The 22,158-nt window shown below is 35.8% G+C and overlaps 1 protein-coding gene across 1 annotated transcript in view; it reads left to right on the top strand.

The window, feature by feature from the left end:
- GALNTL6 (polypeptide N-acetylgalactosaminyltransferase like 6) overlaps positions 1-22,158 on the top strand; it is a 1,140,566-nt gene that overhangs the window by 402,220 nt on the left and 716,188 nt on the right. The window contains exon 3 of the mRNA XM_041767135.1: positions 7,208-7,316. Coding sequence (XP_041623069.1) covers positions 7,208-7,316 — 109 coding nt within the window. The remainder of the gene's footprint in view (positions 1-7,207; positions 7,317-22,158) is intronic.

Genomic DNA, 22,158 nt, shown 5'->3' with positions numbered 1-22,158 from the left:
GCCCGGACTACCTAACTGTCCAACTAACTCCTAACACAACTAGAGTCAGAGAGTCAGAAGGAGAATTGAGATTGGAGAAGGACTTGTGGTGTCCACTACTCTCCTAGCTTTGGGGCTGGCAAGCCAGGTGGGATAGCAGGATTAAAAAGTTGGAAAACTTAGTGTGCCATTTTGCAAAGCGAGGAGGGTCCCAGCTACTCTAGATTAAGATCCAGGTACCTGTGACAAAGCCTGATCGGGATGCTAAGAGGTGGAATCCCTTGGGGAGGGAGGAGGACAAAGAGGAAGATGTTGTCGTGATTGACAGTAAAACAGACTAAATGCCCCATGTGTCTGACCCCTGGGCCAGAGGAAAGTAAAAGCACAGCAATAGCAATCCCAGGCAGTGGGACCACCCCCAATTCAGGAAACATTCATGATGAGAGAGTATACTCCCACTGAGTTTACTGGTACAGTTGCCAAGCTCCAGCAAAAAAGCCAGGGAAAGCGTCCACACATGTTTAGTGTGGCTATGGGGGGCTGTAGCATTTCTCTGACCAGGAAGGAGGGAGAGAAAATGAGCAACATCACCACACGCCCTGCCCTCTGGCAGTATCTGCATGTGCTCTCAGGGGAGTTCAAGGGACTCACTCTTTTATAGGTTGAATTTTCTAGCCTGCATGGAGGTTTCATGCAAAGAGAGGATCTCTGTAGACAAATGAGATCCTGGAATGGGAATCTATAGAGGAGGTACAACAAATGCTTAGGGAGTTGGAAATGGGATAGGCCACCAATGCCCCTGTCTTCAAAGACCCTGATCAGGCCACATTCACTGTAGGGAGGAAATCTGTAGTCCACTCCCAGCATTTCGTATAGGACACTGAAATCCATGCTGAACCAAGTCCTGGGATGAGACACTTAATGCTACTGGGTAATCCATTGCTAATACGGGAGAAACTGACAATCCTAGGAATGGGTACTTACTGTGAGAAAGACCAGAGACAGAGAGGGAGCTTGAAAACCTGAAAGGCTGTCCTAATCAGCTAGCTATAAATGGACTGATGAAAATAACCCAGAAACAAATGTGCTTTGACCTCATTGCTGTTGGAACCTCCAATTGAAAATACAGAATAGCAATAAAGCACAGTTGATCAGCCTGTGAAAAGCCTTCAAACATGAACAACAGTTCAGATCTGTCCCACTTGCCCCTACAAACCTTGATGCCCCACCAGCTCCAGCAGAGGCCTCAGGGATACAGTCTTATTTGGAGTCGTGGCCCCATGCCCCAACTATAAGATGCAGGCCAAAACTGCCTCCAGGTAAGGGCTGTTGGAGGCCATCAAAAGCCTCATATTGAGCTCACTATTCATGGGTTCCCCAGAAGTAAAAGGTGCTGGGTCTGGTTAATACTGGAGATAAATATGCTCTAATACGTAGTAATCCTCAAGTTTTCTAATCCCCTCACTGCCTTCAGTGGTTATGGAAGGTAAATGGTTGTAGTCAGGAAAACCCTTTTGATACTGCAAATTAGACATTCCCTATCCCTTGCCCACCCCCCTGCCATGAGAGTATGAGGTTTTTATCTCTCCTATGTCAGAGAACATATTGAGCACTGATATCTTATGAAGTCAAAAGCCTTTCAGGTGAATTCCACCTCTGGGTTAGAGCAATCAAACCAGGGCTGAGAGGTAAAACAAACAAACAAAAACAAAAACAAAAACCCTGGGAACCACTAATTCTACCCCTCCCTATGAAAATTGGTAACTGTCAAACTGTATAAATTCCCTGGGGGCATAAGTAAAAAGGAGAAGCTGTCAAGCACTGTACCAAGTGGGTGTTATATGCTCTGCCAACAGTGCTGAGAATTGACTAAGGTAGTGCCCCCAATCTGTTCAGTTTTGCCCAACATTGCCACCATCTTAGATACTTTGACCACAATCTTAGGAGCAAAGCATGCAGTTCTGGACTTAGCAATGGTTTTCTTTTTTCAGTATAGTCCTGGCTGTTGAGTCGCAAGATCGATTTGCCTTCATGTGGGAGGGGCAAGAGTGGACTTTTCAAGTGCTTCCTAAAGGCTTCATGCACAGCCTGATAATATATCATGGGATGGTAGCCCAAGATCTGCTCCTATTCTCCTTTCCCACATCAGTGAAATGAGCTCATTACATTGCTGATATAATGTTAACAAGTAAAGCCTACCTCTGTAGCAGGATACTCTGCAGATTTTGTTGGATTATCTGCAAGGGAGAAAATGAGCAGTGTACGACAGAAAATTCAAGGCCTAGACACCACCATAAAGTTTTTGGGAATCATTTAGTTGGTTAAGATGTGGGTTGTCCCAGAAGCTGTGATTGAAAAGCCTACCTGACCCCTAAGAACATGAAAAAGATACAAGCCTTTGTAGGGATTTGAGGGTTTTGAAAGGCATTTATTCTCCACCTAGCACAGCGACTCCATCCCTTATACTGCCTGGTAGGTCAAGGGCACATTTGGGACTGGGCATAAGAGCAAAAAGCCCCCTTTGAGAAAGCAAAGCTACTAGTGAACCTGATTAAAGCTTGAGCATCTCCCAAGCAGGGATACCATTTTAGTTAGATGGATCTGTGACTCTAAAAGATATGACTTAGGCACTATGGCAGAGATAGCAGAAGAGGAGAATAAGTATCCTAGGATTTCAGACCCTGGCAGGGACCAGAAACCTGATATACCTCCCACAGATCAGTAGTTCCTAGCAACATTCCTCCAGATAAATCTTCTCACAAAGGAACAGCACATTGTGTAAAGAACTTTCCTTCCTGTCAACAGATGGGTTGAGAATATGTTTTTATTGACCTACTTCTGCCTCCTCTCCAACTCCCACTTTGACTAAGTGGCATGCTGTTTATAGCAGAGGAGCACCATGTCTTAGGAATGCAGGTGCTACTAGGCGCTACAGAGGATGCAGATCCTCCAAATGCCCCTGCCCCTATTCCTGTGTTGGCTGTGATGGCCTGTAGAGAAGGAACAGAAGAAATTCTCAATGGGTGATCTAGTCAGGGCTATCTACCTAGAGGCTGCAGTTGCTATACAGCCCAACCCTGACACCATCTGGATGGAAACAAGAATGAACTATAGCAGCCATTAGGCTAAACTCAGAGCAGTGTGGCAGGTGATCACTTATGAGGGTGGGCCTGTAGCCCTTTGCACTGACAATTGGGTTGTTCAAAAGGGATTAATGCTTTAGCTTGGACAATGGAAACCTGAGGGGTGGATGATCACGAATAAGCCCTTGTGGGGTCAGGATATGGGGAAACACATTTGGGTTTGCCTGCAACAGCCTGAGGCAAACCTCACTGCCTTCTATGTCTAGATTCATAAAGCCACCGACAACCCCTGGCAATCAGGAAGCTGATGTCCAGGCTTAGGTATGAGCCATAAACCAAACCTTTAGTAGACAAGCAGATTAATTGCATAGAAAGAGCAACTGCCATAGTGCCTGGGTGGGATGGTATATTGCTGAAGATGACACATTACCTTTGAAATACAGTGGCTTGTTTAATGCAGTAATGCCATGCTATGTGTGGTCTAAACAATGCTGAAGGCAACTGCCAAAGGACTCTGGGGCAGATTCTCTAAATAATAGCATTCCCAAACAGTGAGATATTAACAAATTATGGGACCTTCCCTCTGAAGGGGCTTCTAAACATATTTTGGTTTGTGAGGACACTGCCTCTGGCTTAACCTTAGCTTCCCTCTGTCACTGTGCAAACCAGGCTGCCACTGTTAGGTGATTAGAGAAGCTGAGTATCATGCATGGATACCCATGTTGAGTAGATGGTGGTTGGGGGTTACATTTCAAAGTTCATGATGTGCAAAAATGAGGAAAAGAACATGGCATTGAATAAAGATCTCATCTCCTCTATAACCCTAAAACAGTAGGGGTAGTAAGAAGGAAAAATGGAATATTAAAGCAGCAGTTTAAATTATTAAGAGGCAAAACCACCTTGGCCAGGTAGACTAAAGTATTGTCAAGACTTTAGTACATTTTTATGGTCAGCTAGTAGGCCCCACTGCCCCATATACCAGACTAGAGACCCCTGCCAAGGCACCAAATACTATAAGGTATTTGTATAGCTTTGTATTTGTATTTGTATTTGGAAGCTGTGGAATCAACATGCTATGCTGCTGAGCATCATACCTAGAAAAGGAATTATCTATTGGAATTTGCAATGAGATATCCTACTGGGATGGGTGAGTTACTTAGCTCCTTTGGGTGAGGGGAATCTAATCAGTCTCCACCGGGATCTCATTGTCCTGATGCAATCTAGATCTATTGAAAAGCAGTATGCCTGGAATAGAACAGGAACCATCAAAAGAGGGAAGCAGGTGAGGGTTCTGGTCTGGTATATCCCACTCCTCAGTCCAACTCCTCATGCCTGACAGTGCTGTCTCCTATGACATGCACAACCAGATCAAGTCCCTAAAGATGCCACCTCTCTTTCTTCAGGGCCAGGTAGGCATGTTCTGTTTTCTGATGGTATAGTCCTTTGACCACCATCTTTGTTTCCTCTGTTGGCCTGAAGGACCCTGTAGCATACATAGAAGTCCTTACTAAATTCACCCAGCAAGCCTTAAAGGATAGCCAACAGTATTACTGAATACTGAAATGTCTCAAATAAGAAAAACTGTCTTACAAAATAGTATGGCCTTGGACACTATTACTGCCTTGCAAGGAAGCACCATGCCATTATCCAAACAGACTGTGTGTTCACACCTGATGAGTCTCTTAACATATCATCTTTATTAAATCATACGAGGAAACAAGTAAACATCCTGAGTAATCTAACCCCCAGCCTAGAGGACTTCGTAAATCAATGGGTGTGATCATGGGGCTCTTGGTAGAAAGGAAAAATGTTACTTATTTTGGGAATCGTTATCTTAACCTGTGTTTTCACTTGTTATGTGCCTATGTTGTTGCTGTGACCTCTGCACCAAATGCAGACAGATAGCCACCAGATTAATCACTTCCATGCTAATAAAACCCTTGATGACTTCATAGGGTACATGCAGAAGAGGGGGAATGTGCTGGATGGTAGGAGCTGGCCAAGATGGTAGGAGATCGTCAAGAGGACATGACCACCAGCTGACAGGAGAATGGGACTGGGGCAATAAGAGGCTCCTCACCCCTTCCTTATCCTTGAAACATATAATCCACTTAGTATTCCCACAACTAGGAGCTGTTTAAAACAACACCCTTGAGGGAGTAGGGAGTAAGATGTTGAAAGTATTGGCCTGCATATATGACTGAACCTAGTTAAGGCCTCTACACAAACTTTGAAGATTCAAGTGGGCCTGTGCTGGAATCTACTTGTCTTGTGGTGCCCCAGAGAAGCTTCATATGTAAGTTCCCTTGCTTATTCCACCTGTCTCCTACCATACCAGAGGGGCCTGCCTCTTCCCTTGGTCTCTCCTTGCCCTCCATGTTCAGGGGCCTGTTTGTGAACCAATAGGTTTGGAGAGTTTTGTATATTTGGAGTTTACACAAGAATATCTCCATGTTTAATGTCAGAATTTATTTTGAAATTATCTATTTTAATCTGAAAGTGATGTTTATAAATTGGTATTATCTAAATCAGTGTAAGAGATTTTCATTACTGTGCAGTATTTATTATTATAAATACAAGTTTGAGGCAAAATACAAGTTTTGTATTTTAAAGCTATTTAATTATTTAAAATTTCTGATTCCCAGCTGAGTTTCGGTAAAATTTCTAATTAAGAAATCAAGGTCAAATGCATGACACTTTTTTTCTAATGTTTGCTATTATAAGCCCAAATTTCTGTCCAAAATTATTATTCCCATTTTCTTCTATTTTATTGTATTCTTTTATGTTAACTTTTCTATAGCTTTTCCTGTCATCCTCTTTATAAAATGCATTCTTACTATCTTTAATATTTTATATAAACTTATCATCATTCTTGTATGTTTATTTCTCTATTATTTTCATTTTCTTGAAATCACCACTCTTGTAGCAAATTCATTTAAATATATAGATAATAGTCAATTTGGCAAATCTTTCTTCTGATTTTAAGTACTTTTTTTAAATGTCAAGCTCCATTTTCATCCTTTCAAATAAATGGCTCCTTTGTAACCTACAAAGATGGACTGAGATAATTTTTCATAAGCACAATATTTATACTGTTTCAAACTAAGAAATAAGGCATTTTATTTGACTTGGAAATCCTCTTAGTATAAAATTTCCTTACTGAAATTATTCACTTCTGTTGTATCTAAATTTAAACTTTAATTTTTTTCTCTTCATTTTGTCAGAGCATTATTTATTTCAAAAAATAAACCAAATAAAAGTGGTATGTGATTATGAGAACATTTTACATTATGTTGAGTATTAAGATAGTGAAAATAAATTTCATTCAAAACATGTTTCTTATTACCAAAAACAAACACCAAAAAAAGTAGTTTTAGCAATGCATACAAATATAATTTTCAAGTTGACATTGGAACACATTGGGTTTTGCCAAAACATAAAACATATGTTGTGACTACAGTTGTTGAGTAGGTGATAATTTCAACTGCAAGTGTAACCATGTACCATACTTTAACAGAAATCTAGATGGGAGATAGAATTAATAGTTGTTAAGACTACAAAACTCTGGTCTTAACAGAACTGTTCCAAGTCCTGACTTTGCCACTGTGGTTTAATTCAAATTATTTTAGTTCTCTGGGCCTTATTTTAACTGGCAGAAAAATGGAGACTTACAATCAAAGACTATCATAAAGATTAAACTATATTTATACAGAGTATAAATAACATAGTGTCTGGCTTATAGTGTGCATTCAGTGAATGGTTGATTCATTATCAGGTCATTCAAATATACTTGATCAAAATGAATGAAACTGTACAAATCACAAACAAAATTAACTCCATTTAATACCATTACTAGGGTTGTGCTCAGAGGAGGTGATACACTGAGTTATTAATGTCTCTGGATGAAACAAAGTAGGAAATGGTAAGGGTTGTGGGTGACCCATGCTCTTATTTTAAAAGCTGGAAAAGGGTTTTAAAATGTATATTTATCTTGTCACTAGAATAGCTTTCTTTTCAGTATTACGTAGAAGAATCACTTATTCAACAAATATTCTTTGATTGCCTATTATGTACTCGGCTGTGTTTATCTGCCATGCAAAAGGAATACCTCCTTTTTATGCTCTGAATGCTTTCCTTTTCCACAGACATTTCCACTGGGCCTGGGAGATGGGCAATTCTATGCATGGACAGATGGTTTGAGAAGAAAGGACTGGCATGACTATGAAAGCATTCAGAAAGAGGCTATGCGCTCAGGTATGAAGTTCAGTGTAAGCCAAAGTGCTACTTTACTTACTGAAGTATCTCATTTGTCACCTAAAGGATCTTTAATTAGCATTTCTTCTGCATATAGTAAGGTATGTCTTGTGGGGGTATTGGAGTCAATGCTGGGCAGAATTAAAACAATTTCAAATTTCAAAGATAAAACAAATAATGAATAGCCTTTACAGTATTAGCTGAAGAAGAGATCATACAAGCTTTAGAAATCTATACTTCATATTTCTGAACTACTTTTTAATAATTTCTGGGCATACTTTGAGATTTATCAGTGAGACTTGATTGACTTAGTAGACATCTGTCTTGAGCTTGATTCATCTGTTAGGGCTGAGGTATATCTAACTGACAATGCACAATAACGAGGGGGTACGACAATTCTAGGCATTGGTGGGGCTACAGCAAGTTGGTAGATCACAGGAGCTGGGGACCTGAGGTTGGCAATACTTGAGCAAACAGGCTAGTCAATTAAAAAAAAAAATCAAGTAGGTCTGTATACATTGCAGCAGAATCCTAGTTTTGGGCTACATAGAGAAAACATTGTACTCATTGTACTTCTTGGTAAAAGCAGCTGGAAAAATCAGTCTTTGTAGAAAGATTGTAAAATTATGTTGTTGGTAACAGGGATTCAGAAAGGTATATAATTAGAAATCAAGCTAACATAAGTAGCATATGGTAGAAAGTCCATATGCTTTTACTCAGCTGGAGGATCTCTTTTTTTTTTTTTTTTCATAGTGAAGATGTCATAGAAATAGAGAAGCTCTTGTTTGGTAAAGACATCTGAGCAGCACTGAGACACTGCATTCCAAGTCAAATCAGCAGCAAAACTATGACTAATCACAATATGAGGTCCTCCTGGTCAACCTTTCTCATAGCTGATCCCATCAGGAAAACTGGAGTGAGAGTATTTAACTAGTTATGCAGTTGTTCAGGCTGTGAACTGTTCTTTGCTCTGGGTTGGTTGTGACTGACCTAATTATAGTCTTCCCTCATTTTCTTCTTCCATTCCTTTTCTCTAAATAAAGCTCCTCTGTCCTCCCAACTTCATTGAAGTTGCTCATCCCAAGGATTTCTCTATTTGTCAGAGAACCAACCTCTTCTAGGATCCATTGTCTCCCCATCTTGACCATGACCCCGTGAACTATTAAGAAAGTGAGTTCCTTACCAGCATCCTCACTTTTCCAGCTCCCTTATCTTTTTCTTCTCTTTGCTCCATCAGCCCTGTCTCTTTCTAACCCCAGGATGCTGAAACTTTTTGGAGATGTTCACATAAATTAATCAACTGAAGGTGCAATTTATTGAATAGATATTTTGTACTAGACACTTTACACATGCCTTTTATTTAATCCTCAAAATGACTCTAATAGGTATTATTGTCACCAACTTGTAAAAGAAAGAAAAAAGAAAGAAAGAAAGAAAGAAAGAAGAAAGAAAGAAAGAAAGAAAGAAAGAAAGAAAGAAAGAAAGAAGAAAAAAGAAAAGAAAGAAAAAAGAAAAGAAAAAGAAATATGGAAGGGAGTCCTTAAGAATTTATTAAATATTCTCCAAGGTCAAACAGCTAATAATTAGCAGAACAAGATTAAAAATCAGGTCTTACCATGTTCCATTACACACCACTTTCAGACATTAAATAATAATATTTGGGTAATACGGAGTAATGACAAGAGAACATGTGCAAGGGAGAGACACATGGGTTCAGATTCTAACTTTTCTTTACATGAGTTAAGTAAGTGACAAATGAATTTATCTTTCTGATGTTATACTTTGCAAAATTGCTGTAAGGATTAAAGATGATATATCTAAAGTAATTGGCCAATTATTTGAACATATGATAAACTTATAAACTCTGATAACTATAATTATTATTTCCTCTAAGTTTCTTTAACTTGATTTAGTATGCCTAACTTTCACTTGTGTTGATGAGTTTTGGATATAAAATCCAATACTTCACATATATTTCTGCTTCACATAACTCTTTCTGGGGGATCCTTGGGTGGTTCAGCGGTTTAGCGTGCCTGCCTTCGGCCCAGGGCGTAATCCTGGAATCCCAGAATGGAGTCCTGCATCTGGCTCCTTGCACGGAGCCTGCTTCTCCCTCTGCTTCTCTCTCTCTCTCTCTCTCTCATCTCTCTCCCTGTGTGTCTCATGAATAAATAAATAAAATATTTTTTTTTAAAAAAGAACTCTTTCTGCCTCCTGTATAAACATACTGTTGAGGTCATCTTCTTATTTGGGTCAAGGGAAAGCTGACCTCCAAAAATAAAATTGGTAACAACAAATTTTCTAAAGCATAAATTTTCTATGGAGTTAAAAAACTTTTAAATGCTAAGATGTTATATGTATCACTGGAGATCTGGAGATATGTGACAAACAAAATAGACTAAAATTCTTCACTTTTTAAATTATATAAGATAGAACATAAATAAAAAGACTGTACATACACATACAAGCAAGGACATAATCAGAATAAACATCCTTGATCTTTGTATCTAAGCCATGGGAAAAGATCACCTGTGTAGTTTTTTGTTTTTTTTTTTTACTACCTATTTATGTATACCTAAAAAATACTGTTGCATTTTTCCTGTGTTTGGACTTAATCTAAAAATTGAATAATAATTTATGGCTTTCTTCCTTCACTCAAAATTATTTCTGAGATTCGTTTCTGTCAATATGTGTGCAATTCTAGTTGATTCATTTCTACTATTGTTTAGTTTTCTACAATGTTCTTCCTCTTGATGGGCATTTCGGAAGTTCCCAGGTTTCATTGTTATATATAACGTTGTTAAAAATATTTTTGTAAGTGGTTCTGAGGTAGAGGTTAATTAAATTAAGGGTTGACTATTTTTCAATATTGAATCGTACATTCTATGGCATATATTATATTTATTTGCTACTTATTTATTGTCTTTAGAGATGTGTTTATAATTTTACTCTCAGATTTTTTTATAGCGTTATTCCTAGAAAACTAATATTATATGGGTATTGTATGTGTTACTGATTTTATTGAAATTCCACATTGTTTGTAGCTGGTTTATAGAATGTTAATAAATTATAATATTTATTTGAACTTAGAAAACTTTCTAAACTCTTCTATTAATTATAATCATTTACCTATAGGTTAGCTTGAATTTTCAGTGTAGACACTCATTATATATACAAGTAATGACAGTGCTTATTTTTTCCATTCTAGATCTTATAATTCTCATTCTTTTTTGTTCAGTTCTAGTTACTGCACTTATTGAGTATTCCAGTGTAATAGTGAATAGTGGTTATTGGTGGCAACCCTTGACTTGTTATAATTCTCACTATAGCAAATTAGACATGTACTTAAAAATTTTATGTCTGTATTAATGAAAATACATTTTTTATGATTGCTGGAGCTAGTTTGCTGATATTTTGCTTTATTTTTGTTTAAACCTAAGTGAAAGTTAAGGTTTTTTGTTTGATCTATTGAAATAGACAATAAGATAACTTTTCTCCTTTAATCTATTATTTGGGTAAATTATTTCTATTGATTTTGTAATGGAAATCAAACTTAACAATTCTACATTTGATCTGTCTTTTTATTTATTACTGGATTTGGTTTGCTAATATTTTATTCAGCATTTCTAAGTCATTATTCATGAGTGAATATAGGACACAAGTTTTTCTTTCTCATAGATTCTTTGTCAAGTTTTGGTAACAATGTAATGATAGCCTCATAAATTACTTGAGTAATAATTTCTATTTTTATACACTTTGTAATTTCTTGTTGTATATGAGAATTATTTATTTGTTAATAATTATGGAAACCTGGTAGGTGAAATTATCTGAACCTGGACTTTTCTTGGACCAAAGATTTTTAACTACTAGGTTAAACTTTTTAACTAGATATAGTACTAGTTGATTGTCTATTTCTCCTGGAATTATTTATATTCCAGCAATTTATTCATTACATCTAAGTGTTCACAATTATTTTTTTTATATTTATTTTATTTATTTATTTTATTTTATTTTATTTATTTATTCATGACAGACACACAGAGAGAGAGAGAATGGCAGAGACACAGGCAGAGGGAGAAGCAGGCTCCATGCAGGGAGCCTGCCGTGGGACTCGAACCTGGGTCTCCAGGATCAGGCCCTGGGCCAAAGGCTGCATTAAACCGCTGAGCCACCTGGGCTGCCCTAAGTGTTCACAATTATTAACAAATTTATTCATAATACTCTCAAATATTTCATGTCTGCAATGCTTAAATTTATGTTGCTTTTCTTTCAGCTATAATTTGTACTTTTTTCATTTCTTCTTAATCTAATAAACCAGGAACTTTTATTAGTCAATTTTATTAATCATTGCAAAAAACATTTTTTTTACTTTATCTTATCTATTGTATTTTTCTCATTGATTTATAGTCTTATATGTATTATTTATTTTCTTTGACTTTCACTGCTACATTTTTTTCTAAATTTTAAAATAGATTCATTCATTCATGTCTTCTTAATTTCAACCTCTCTTCTACTGTAGACTATACATTTAAGGCTCTAAATTCTCTTCTAAGTACCACTTTAAGTACCCCGCCCTGCTCTGGGCTCCAGTGTTTTATATTTGTTTTTTATGTTTTAATTATATTTTAGTTATGTTTTGAAATGTCTGGCCTACTTAAATACTGAAATTATCTTAAAAGTAAGAAAATCCAGAAACTACCTCCTGATAAAATCCCAATAATCTTTTGAAAAGTACACTAATATAATAGGTTGCATGCATTTCATTAAGAGTCTTTCTTAATGTTTTTGTTCATATTATTAGTCTATGTTTTGTTCTGGCAATTACATCTTTGAAGAGTATTTGGTAATTTTGAAGTATCAGGTATTTCAAATATTTGTTTTTAAGTAGTGGGTGATTTATTTGGGGGGCATGTTGTTAAACAGCACAGGTGAAATGAGGAAGATGCTGCTTTCACCTTTCAGGAAATGGACATTTCTTATATTAAAACAATAAAAAAGAAAAGAGGCAATTGAAGATAGACCCTAAGACATTAAGTGTAATATCAGTTTTTTTTTTTTTTCTGGTACATCTGTGATCTTAGAGTTATATTAAATTAGAAGGATTCTTTGAACTTCTTAGAATTCTAACTAATGTCCAAAGAAGCCCAAAGTATTTATTATTCCATAATCTTACACTTCTTTGTTTTGGGATTAGTATATAACCAAACTAATTTAAATGTAGAAAAAGTGTATCCACATAGCATTTCAGGGTCAGGAAGGCTTCCTGGAAGAGGTAAACCAAATTCGAAAGGGTAAAGTTCTACTTTGATATCAGATAAAGTTGGTGTTAGGTTTTCTTTTTAATGATCGGTGGAGAAAATTAAAGGCAGCAGATCCAGGCGGTAGGTTCAAGAGTGCTTTAATGGGGAGCGTTCCTGGTGAGGTCCAGTGACTCGGAGAGGAGGCCCACTTCAGGGAAGTCGCGCCCAGGAAGGGAAAGGTGTGTGTTTTTTATGCCTATGCAAGTTAAGAAAAAAAAGGGGGGGGGTGGTTAGGGACATGTGGTTTTATGTGATAAGGTGAGGCAGGGTCCATGTTCTTGCTTTTGGCTAAATCTGGTGTTTTTCTTCTTTTAGGTGGGTCTTGGTAGGTCGCGAGTTGTTTGTGACTTGATGAGTTTTTGGAACTTATCGAAGGTGACATCTGGGGGGAAAGATGACCCCACCTATTAGCCTTAGGTCACCATTTTGGAGAGGTCCTACCTCTGTCTGCCCAAGAGTTGGCTTTCATTCAACTAATTCTCTAATTTCTTTCTCATGAATTGCTGCTGTCAGTCATATTTTTAGCATGACTATTTTTTCTAATCATACACTTTCTATACATGATTTCATGTGTCCTATTAAGTTAGTTTTTTTCAGATTCTCATTGAAAATTTATTTACATTAGATTTTATCTTTTAACAGTTTAGCTATCCTTTGAGTAGTACCCTTATCTCCAAATTGAAAAGCATACTTTTTGAACAACATTCACATTATTCACAGTATCCACATTATTCACATTTAGTCAAATGGAAAGAACTAAAATAGGGAGTCTTTTGATATAATATAAAAGACAATATGTAAATTGATATTGATATTTTATTTAATACATATTGTTATATATTATTTATTATAATTGCTAAAGCAGCTAAAAAGCTATCCAGCTGACATCTCTCCATATATAATTTGAGAGAAAAAAAATCCATATATTTCTGAAATTAAGGTAAAGTCTGCCTATAGCATATCCCTGAACTATGGATCTAATAACTTGTACCAGATGTTGAGAAGAAAATGCAGTTGATTTACATAGCTGTTCCTTAATTAATATGTGATGTTTCCTAATTCTTGTAACATCTTTCTCTAAGCAGTAAAAACATCTTTTCATGCAATCCATCCAGAGTGGCATGTTATGTATGTGTGCACGTGTGGCACATATGTGCATGGGTTTTATGAAATCATGTTTAAGACTATTCATCTGCATTTCTAGAAAGCACTTATTTTTAGTTTGAAAATTTGAAAATTGTTCTGTCCAGTCTTCCTTTTATTTTAACTCTAAAGATTTTCACTGTGTTTATCACTGGTTTTTGGATTTCAATATGTGTGAACTCAACATGAAAAAATATCTTCTTAACTCTTGTATTTGATCTATTTCTTTGAAATGGATTATCCTCTCATATAATCATATCAACTCATGCATTCCACTATAAGCCTCAGGAGTCTTATGAAATTATATCTAACTTTTCACTGCTTCCATTTTTCTTAGCTAATGATAGTTTTGAATATTCAAAATTTTTGTTCTTATCATCTTATTCATTTATTCACTCACTTTTTCAAAAAAATATTTTTAATGTCACTATATTTCAAATACTGCTTCAAATTGGAAGAAAAAAATAGACAAAAATGAACTACCATGGCTCTTGAAAGTGTGCAGTATGGCTGAAAGAGGTTTCACTGTTATTGACATCAAACCATTGGTCTCTCTCACCTAAATTATTTCAGTAGCCTCCCAATTGATCTCCTTGCCCAGTAGTCAGCTCTTCAAATAGCAACCAGAGGGATCTTCTAAAAATAAATAACCTGATCAGATCGTGTGACTCCTCTGTTCAAAAGCCTACAAAGGCTGATCCTCATATTCAAAATTAAATCAAACCTATTCCCTAGTTATGAGATCCAACATGATCTATCCCTACTTATGTCACTGTCCTAGTCTTCTGTGGACTGACATTCAGTCTCTCCACTGGCCACATTGACCTCTTTGTTTATCCTCAAGCATGCTAACCATGTTACAGGACTTTTCACTTGCTGTCCCTGCTGCCTGGAACACTTGTAATTCATATCTTCCAACCCAGTCTCTCATTCAGTAAGGTCAAAACACTATATCTCCTGCTTAGATATTTTGCCAGTCACCCTATTATTATGTATGGATCTAGCCCTTTCATTTACTTTCTATTCCTATACCCTATTTAATTTTTATAGCAATTCCTATACCTTATTTAATTTTTATAGCAATTATCTATATTTACATGCATATTTATTTATTTATTTTGCATATGTATATATTTAATGAATTAAAACTTTTATAATCCCTTGTAATATAATCACTTGCCCAAGGGCTCTAAATTACATTATCTTGAATCATTGAATCAGGCTTTTTAAATAATGACATTCCTGTATAAGTAAGTATTGTGAGGGCACCTGGGTGGCTCAGTTGAGAGTCTGACTCTTGATTTCATCTTAGGTCATGATCTAAGTGTTATGAAATCAATCCCTGTGTTGGGCTCCAGCTGGGTGTGGAGCCTGCTTAAGATTCTTTCTCTTTCTGCCACTCCCCACATCTCCATCTCTTAAAAAGAAAAAAAGAAAAAAAAAAAGTTTTGTGAAAACTTAACACAGCATGGTTGCTATTTTCCTCTTCTGGAGATTGGGTTCCAGGACCCCTTAAGCCTCATGATATAAGTTACCAAATGTTTGTACTTAATTGTTGTGAATTTCCATAGCAAAACATTTAAAGAGTATGAATTAAAACACTATTTGAGAAGTAGGATTGTACCATGCTTTAAAATGATTAACAGTAGGCTTTTCTAAGTTCCTTTAAACAAGGGCTCACTTTAGTGATGATCAGGGACCCATTTTGTTCTTAAATGTCTTTATTCTACGTAATTGAACAAGATTGCCAACCAAACAGAATGGAAAACGAAAATGTGCTTCATCTGGAAGATACTGTAACTACTTTGCATTCAGGAAGTAATGGTCATTTTGTTATAACTACAATGGCTTCTGGTCATCTTTTATTGATGCTTTATGTCCCTTAAAAACTGTATCTGGCATTTTTTTTTTTACTAGTAACAATGAGCACTGTTTGTTGTTAATAATTTCAGAATAATTTATTTGTCTATGATGTGTTCTCAGTAAAATTCATCATGAAATTTGTTGGGAGATGGTCAACTTCGGGAACTATTACCAAAATAGCATTCATTATTATTCATTAGGTAAAAATTAACCTTTAATGAAATATTTCCTTTGACATTGTATAATAATGAAAATGTAAAATAGAAGTGAAAAGATTGTGAGCATTCTGTTGAGATGTATCATTTATATATCTAATAATAGAACAAAATTTACCTGAAACTGAATTGAATGACATTAGGGAAAAACCCCTTCAATATTATAATATGAAAATAGCAGTAGAAACATCTCAAGAGATTTATTAAACTGCAATGAGTTTGTATTGAAAAATAAGCCAAAATTAACTTTTAAAATAATTCAATTTACTCACTTTTTTGCAAAACTCAGAATATCTCTATTTAGAAATACCAGCTGCCCACGGGCAAGTATGCATAAGATTAATTGGTCCTTTTTTTTTTTTTTTTTTTGCATTACTGAAATGTGGTTTAACGATAGCATCTATCACACAGTTATTTTAGGTGTTAATTAAATTATATAATTTAACTAACTGGACTGTAGTTATGCTCAGTTAATGGTTGTTTGTATATTCACAGTTCCTTGATTCCTATGACTATATGATTATATTTGAATCACCTATAATTTGAATCACAATTTTTCTCATACCTTCAAATCTAGTCAATTGACACAAAATCTCTCAAATATTGTCATGAAGGGGTTCATATTAACATGTACAAACATTTTGTAAGCATCTGCCCCAAACCTGTTTCCAACACAGTGTTATGCTTATGCTTTGTTAAAAATCTCTTCTACATGGTAGTTGTGATTATTATCTTTTTTTTTTTTTTTGGCTATAATTGCCCCACATTTTGGAGAAGTTATAAGAGTAGATCATAATCCTTGATCATGAAGAAATGGGAAAATGTTCTGTTAAAGGAAGATGCTGTCTGATAAGAGCCAAGAGGAAAAGATGAGAAACATCTTGTAAAGAAAAGGATTTGAATTTAAATGGGTCAAGTAAAGTAAGGTTAAATTGATTTTATCCCTGCCATTCATTTTCCTGAAGTCTTGCACTCAATTTTGTTCTTCCCAGTTTTAACCTTTTCCTGTATAGCTTTGAAGGAGGTGTGAAATATATGTTTGTACTTTCTATCAGCTTGCCCCACAGAAAACTCTGATACCCACTAATATTTATACCTCAACTGTAATGGTAATCTTGCTGTTAATAGTAAATCTTGCAACTCCATGAAATTAGATTTGCTATTTTTGCTGTGGCTTTAATTTTCAGTAGGAGTTAGAACCATCCTCACATTTAGTGTAATACAGTTTATGTACTTATGCAGAATACGTAAATTTTAGGGAAAAAATTAAAGAACAAAAAATAGAGAGATTTTTTATGACCTGGGACTCTGATGTCACCATTACGATGGTAACAAAGATTTACAACATGCTAATGCTACGGTAACTGAGAATTTCCCATAATTTGAGGGATTGTAATTCATTCAAGCCTAAATTACCATTATGGCATTGTATTTTAGGCATAATTCATAGAGATTCAATTCATTATTTGAACATCTTTCAAAATTCCTCTCCAGGATCTGGCACAATGTTTCAGTAATGAGTCCTGGGCCTTCTTGGCTTCATTATTTGATGAGTGCTCTAGAAGAAATGTGTGTGGTTTACCCACTAGGGAAGGAAGAGTGCCAGTGCTAGAGACCGATGGCAACACTTTCTAGACATTGACTTCAGAACTGTAAATGCCAATTTGACTTGATTCTCTCTGTGAATAGCAGCGGTTTTTGAGCAGCCTTCATGCCAGATGAAAGCAACTGGGCCTTCTGACAGTAATCATAGAAATGTGACATAAATTATCCTCAGGAATACTAGAAGCCCAGAATAGGATTGTCTTCCTTTCTTTTTTTTTTTTTTTCCTTCTTATTTTTTTAGGATTGTTTTATTTTAAAGGAAAACATATACCTCAAAAATATATAACAAACTTGCATTGTTATAAAACATAGACATTATAATATAATGGGAAAAGAGATTTAATGGATAAAGGATTTAATTTAATACAGTGTTTGGTTTACTAATGTGGAATGACCAGGGAAGCACAAGGGAATTAGTATTATCAGGCATTTAATAATGATTTGAATTTCCATGGTGACCAGCTGAGCCTTAGGGATCCAAATTCATTATTGGACTAAAATTACTAGATTAAAATAGACATTGACCTAGATAACAATCTAATAGAATTTAATAGTACACATTAATTGGGATATAAATACATCAGAATCCACTCATGCAAGGCAGCCCCGGTGGCTCAGTGGTTTAGTGTTGCCTTTGGCCCAGGGCGTGATCCTGGAGCCCGGGTATCGAGTCCCACGTTGGGCTCCCTGCATGGATCCTGCTTCTCTCTCTGTTTCTCATGAATAAATAAATAACATCTTAAAAATCCACTCAGGTGTATAAAATTATTTTTATTTTGTATTAAAGAATATGAGGAATAACTTTTGAAATTATCACAAGTGTTTTATAAACAAAGAAATTATTGGATTTAATATTCAATTTTTTTAAAGATTTTATTTATTTATTTATGAGAATACACAGAGAAGAGAGAGAGAGAGGCAGAGACACAGGCAGAGGGAGAAGCAGGCAGGGAGCCTGAGGTGGGACTCTATCCCAGGTCTCCAGGATCACTCCCTGGGCTGAAGACGGTGCTAAACTGCTGAGCTACCCAGGCTGGCTGATATTTAATTTTTAATTCTTGTGATTTATAATAATATAAATATTTTATGCAACTTGATAAAATATTGTGTAAGTCTTCTGATATATGCATTGTGAGCATTTTTATAACCAGAACAAAGAGACTAATTGTATTCTCCAAATTTGAGTGTTTACTTATGACAAAGACCTAGAAGGTTTTTTTTTACTACAAATACTATATTATTCTTTACTTTATACTACATTTCTATCATTTCATTCTTTTTACATGCATAGTGCCTTAACGTGAGTACAATGATTTCTTGCACATTGCCTCAATGTTTCTCACAAAAACCCGATAAAATAGGAAGCTCAAATATTACTAATCTTGTTTTAAGATAAAGAAATAAATTTAGAAAGGTGATTTTTGTATATATACATGAGTCATTTTACGCATATGACTTTATACATCATATGCATAAAATGACTTGAAAAGGGATGTGTGTATACATATATAATCACTTGATATATATAAATATATACATTGTATATACATGTAATATACATGTATAAAATGTGCATACAATGATTTGAAGAGGGGTCTGTGTGTGTATATATATATCCTCACATTTAGTGTTTATATATGTATAAACAATATACATGATTATATATGTATATATGAGTGATTATATATGTATCTACACATCCCTCTTCAAATTAATGCCATACATAACTCCACCAAATCCTGAAACAACCTGTTTTCATATATGCTTACTCTTATCTTATTATTGATTTTCTGCTTCAACTATTTGCCATCTATAGCATATATAACCTGAATTGCCCTGTGCTTCATTCAGCTGTGTGTAAATGGAGACTGTATCAACAGTGATGACTCAATTTCTCTGACTCTTGCTTCCCCTATATATAAACCTCCTAAACTCCTCTCTACACAACCTCATCATACTTCTGAGCTTCCTGGAAGTCGCTGTAAGTTTACTAAAGCCTAATGTCCCTATTTTTTTTACTTTGACCCTACATTGACAACTGATGGTTGATAGCTGCTTAAGTTCAGCATCTTACTGCCACCACCACTGGGACCCTATCTCCAGTGCTTCCAAAGCAGCACATCATCTTGTCCTTAAGGCATTATTCTGTGTTTTTCACAGCCCTGCATCTGGTGCAGGCTTCATACAGGGAGCCCGACGTAGGACTTGATCACAGGACTCCAGGATCACATCCTGGGCTAAAGGCAGGCACTAAACTGCTGAGCCACCCAGGGGATCCCTGCTTCCTCTTTCTATGACAGATACTCGTAGTTAGTTTTTAAAAATAATTGGCAAAGAACAGTGCAATATTTTTTTTCTAAATGAAATATGCATTCCCTATAAGGTGTTCAACTGTGTAAGTACCTTTAAATATTTCTTTAAATATAACATATTAGTTTCTTCGTGTTTAAAAGGAATAGAAGACACACAGATTGCTTCAGTCAGCTCACGGACATTTATTTTATCAATAAACCAAAGTGCTGAAAAGTAGGAAATACTTTCATAAGCAACCTTCTTAGACTTGAGGAGAATCTGGACATTAAGCGGGCTACACTAGGAATCTCCCAGCAGCTTTGTAGCCACACAGGAAGGAACGGCCCCTTTGAAAAGCTCTTTCTTCCTGTCTAGTGAGGAGTTATCTCTTCTGCATCTTAGTCAGCTACTATTCCTTCTGGAATTCCTTCCTTCCTTATGGTTATGATGAAATCATTCATGCCAGGCTTCCTCAAACACAGCAGGACACCTTGGGGTAAAACGGTTCCATTTGGTTCACATCTTGGAAACATGTGGCCAGAGTACAATTAGAACTTTGTACAAAACAAAGTGAATGATGCCTTATGAATCAGCTTTGGGCCTTATTCAGAAGGGGTCGGTAAATAAGTCAGACACTTAGAGCACTTTGGGCCATATAGCCAGTTTTTATGTTCTTCTGGTTATTCTAAATAACAAATATTTCTCCTGAAATAAAGAGATGTCAGGGACAGGATGATGTGATCCAAGCTTATATTAGTCAGGCTTCTCCAGAGAAACAGAACCAACAGATGTGTGTATATATGTATAGAATATGTATTGATGTATGGAGAGAGATTTGTGTTAAGGAATTGGCCCACCCAGTTGTGGAAGGAGCCTGACAAGTCCAAAATCTGATGGGGAAGGCTGGCAGGCTGAGGACTCAGGAAACAGTCTCAGTTCAAGTCCAAAGATAGAATTTCTTCTTAATCAGAAATCAGCCTTTGTTCTGTCAAGTTCTTCAACTGATTGACTGAGGCCCAACCACATTATGGAGAATAATCTGATTTACTCAAAGTCTACTGATTTAAATGTTAATCTTATCCCAAAAGCACCATCCAGAAACATCCAGAATAATGTTTAACGAAAATCTAGGCACCAGAGCCCAGCCATGTTGACAATATAATTAACCATCACAAGGTTCAACAAGGCCTTAACAGACACAGGAATTCATACTCTTTAGGCCAAGGAAAGCCTGAACACCAGCCTGGAGGGTCCTGAATAAATTAACTGATTTATACTCTCTACACCTGGTACTGGGAGAAGACCAGGTTTTACAATTGATGATTCTAGGAATAGACAATTCTAGAAACAATTCTTGAAGTATACTGATATCTTAATAAGGGATGAATGATTTAATGGCTTTTCACCAGTTCAAGTATTGCTACCAAGAAAGAACAGGTGAAGTTGGATTTCAAGGGAAAGCAAAAACAAGATTAAAAAGGAGCTTAACAGTCATCTAAGGGGGCTGTCATCCTGAGAAAAGAACACAAGAGGGATACTTCAACATAATAGTTGAAATCTAGTGAAGTAGAACTTCAAGAGGAAACAGAAGATAGTCTAGCAAACAGCAGCAACAACAACAGCAAGGAGTTATTCAAAGAGGATCAATTTACCCATGCAGAGGACTTTCTGGAATTAAAAATGTTACTTTCAATTTAAGACATTTAATGTAAATATAGAAGGAGTGAATGATGACTTCTGAGACACATATTTGTGGAGAGGAAGATTAAATATTAAAAATATGTCAAAACAGCACTGAAATTAAGAGAGAAATTATGGGCAACAAGGTTAAAACTATGAACAGGTGCACAAATTTGAACAACTGTAAAAGAGAAAATGATTTTGAAAAATATTAAAAGAATATGTCATGGATCTCAAGAATATTTCAGTCCAAAGATGACAACATGGATGAAAAAAGACACATCTAAGCAGGTGTTAGTTACAATTTTTCTGAAATAGGATAAAAATAATCTTTTTAAAATTTCCTGGCAAAATAAGAGGTTATATAGAGAGGAATGATAACCAGTCTGTCATTAAAATCTTCATCTACAACCCTAGATATTAGAGGAAAGGGAATATATATACATTCATTATATATAAAGTTGATAGATTATAGTACCCGCACATCTCTTCTGAGTAAAATAATCTAGAAAGAATTTTAATTAAGGAACAAACAAAATAAAATCTTCAGGGTAAGAAAAAATTTAAAAAATTGTGGGTCATACATAGTCAAAATTTTTTTAAAAAACTAGATAAAGAGAGGATAAAAATTAAATAATATTAAGTGTTTAAAATAGCATGACATCTTATCAAGGATGGAGAGATTTTCAGACAGTAATAATGTTCTAAAGGTATCTTGAGGGAAAAGATGAAGTGTGGGGAAGT

This window comes from Vulpes lagopus, chromosome 8 (assembly GCF_018345385.1).
Source record: "Vulpes lagopus strain Blue_001 chromosome 8, ASM1834538v1, whole genome shotgun sequence".
In the NCBI taxonomy this organism is placed as follows: Eukaryota; Metazoa; Chordata; class Mammalia; order Carnivora; family Canidae; genus Vulpes; species Vulpes lagopus.
Note: the sequence above shows the minus strand (reverse complement) of the source record. Positions and strands in the feature narration are given on the sequence as shown.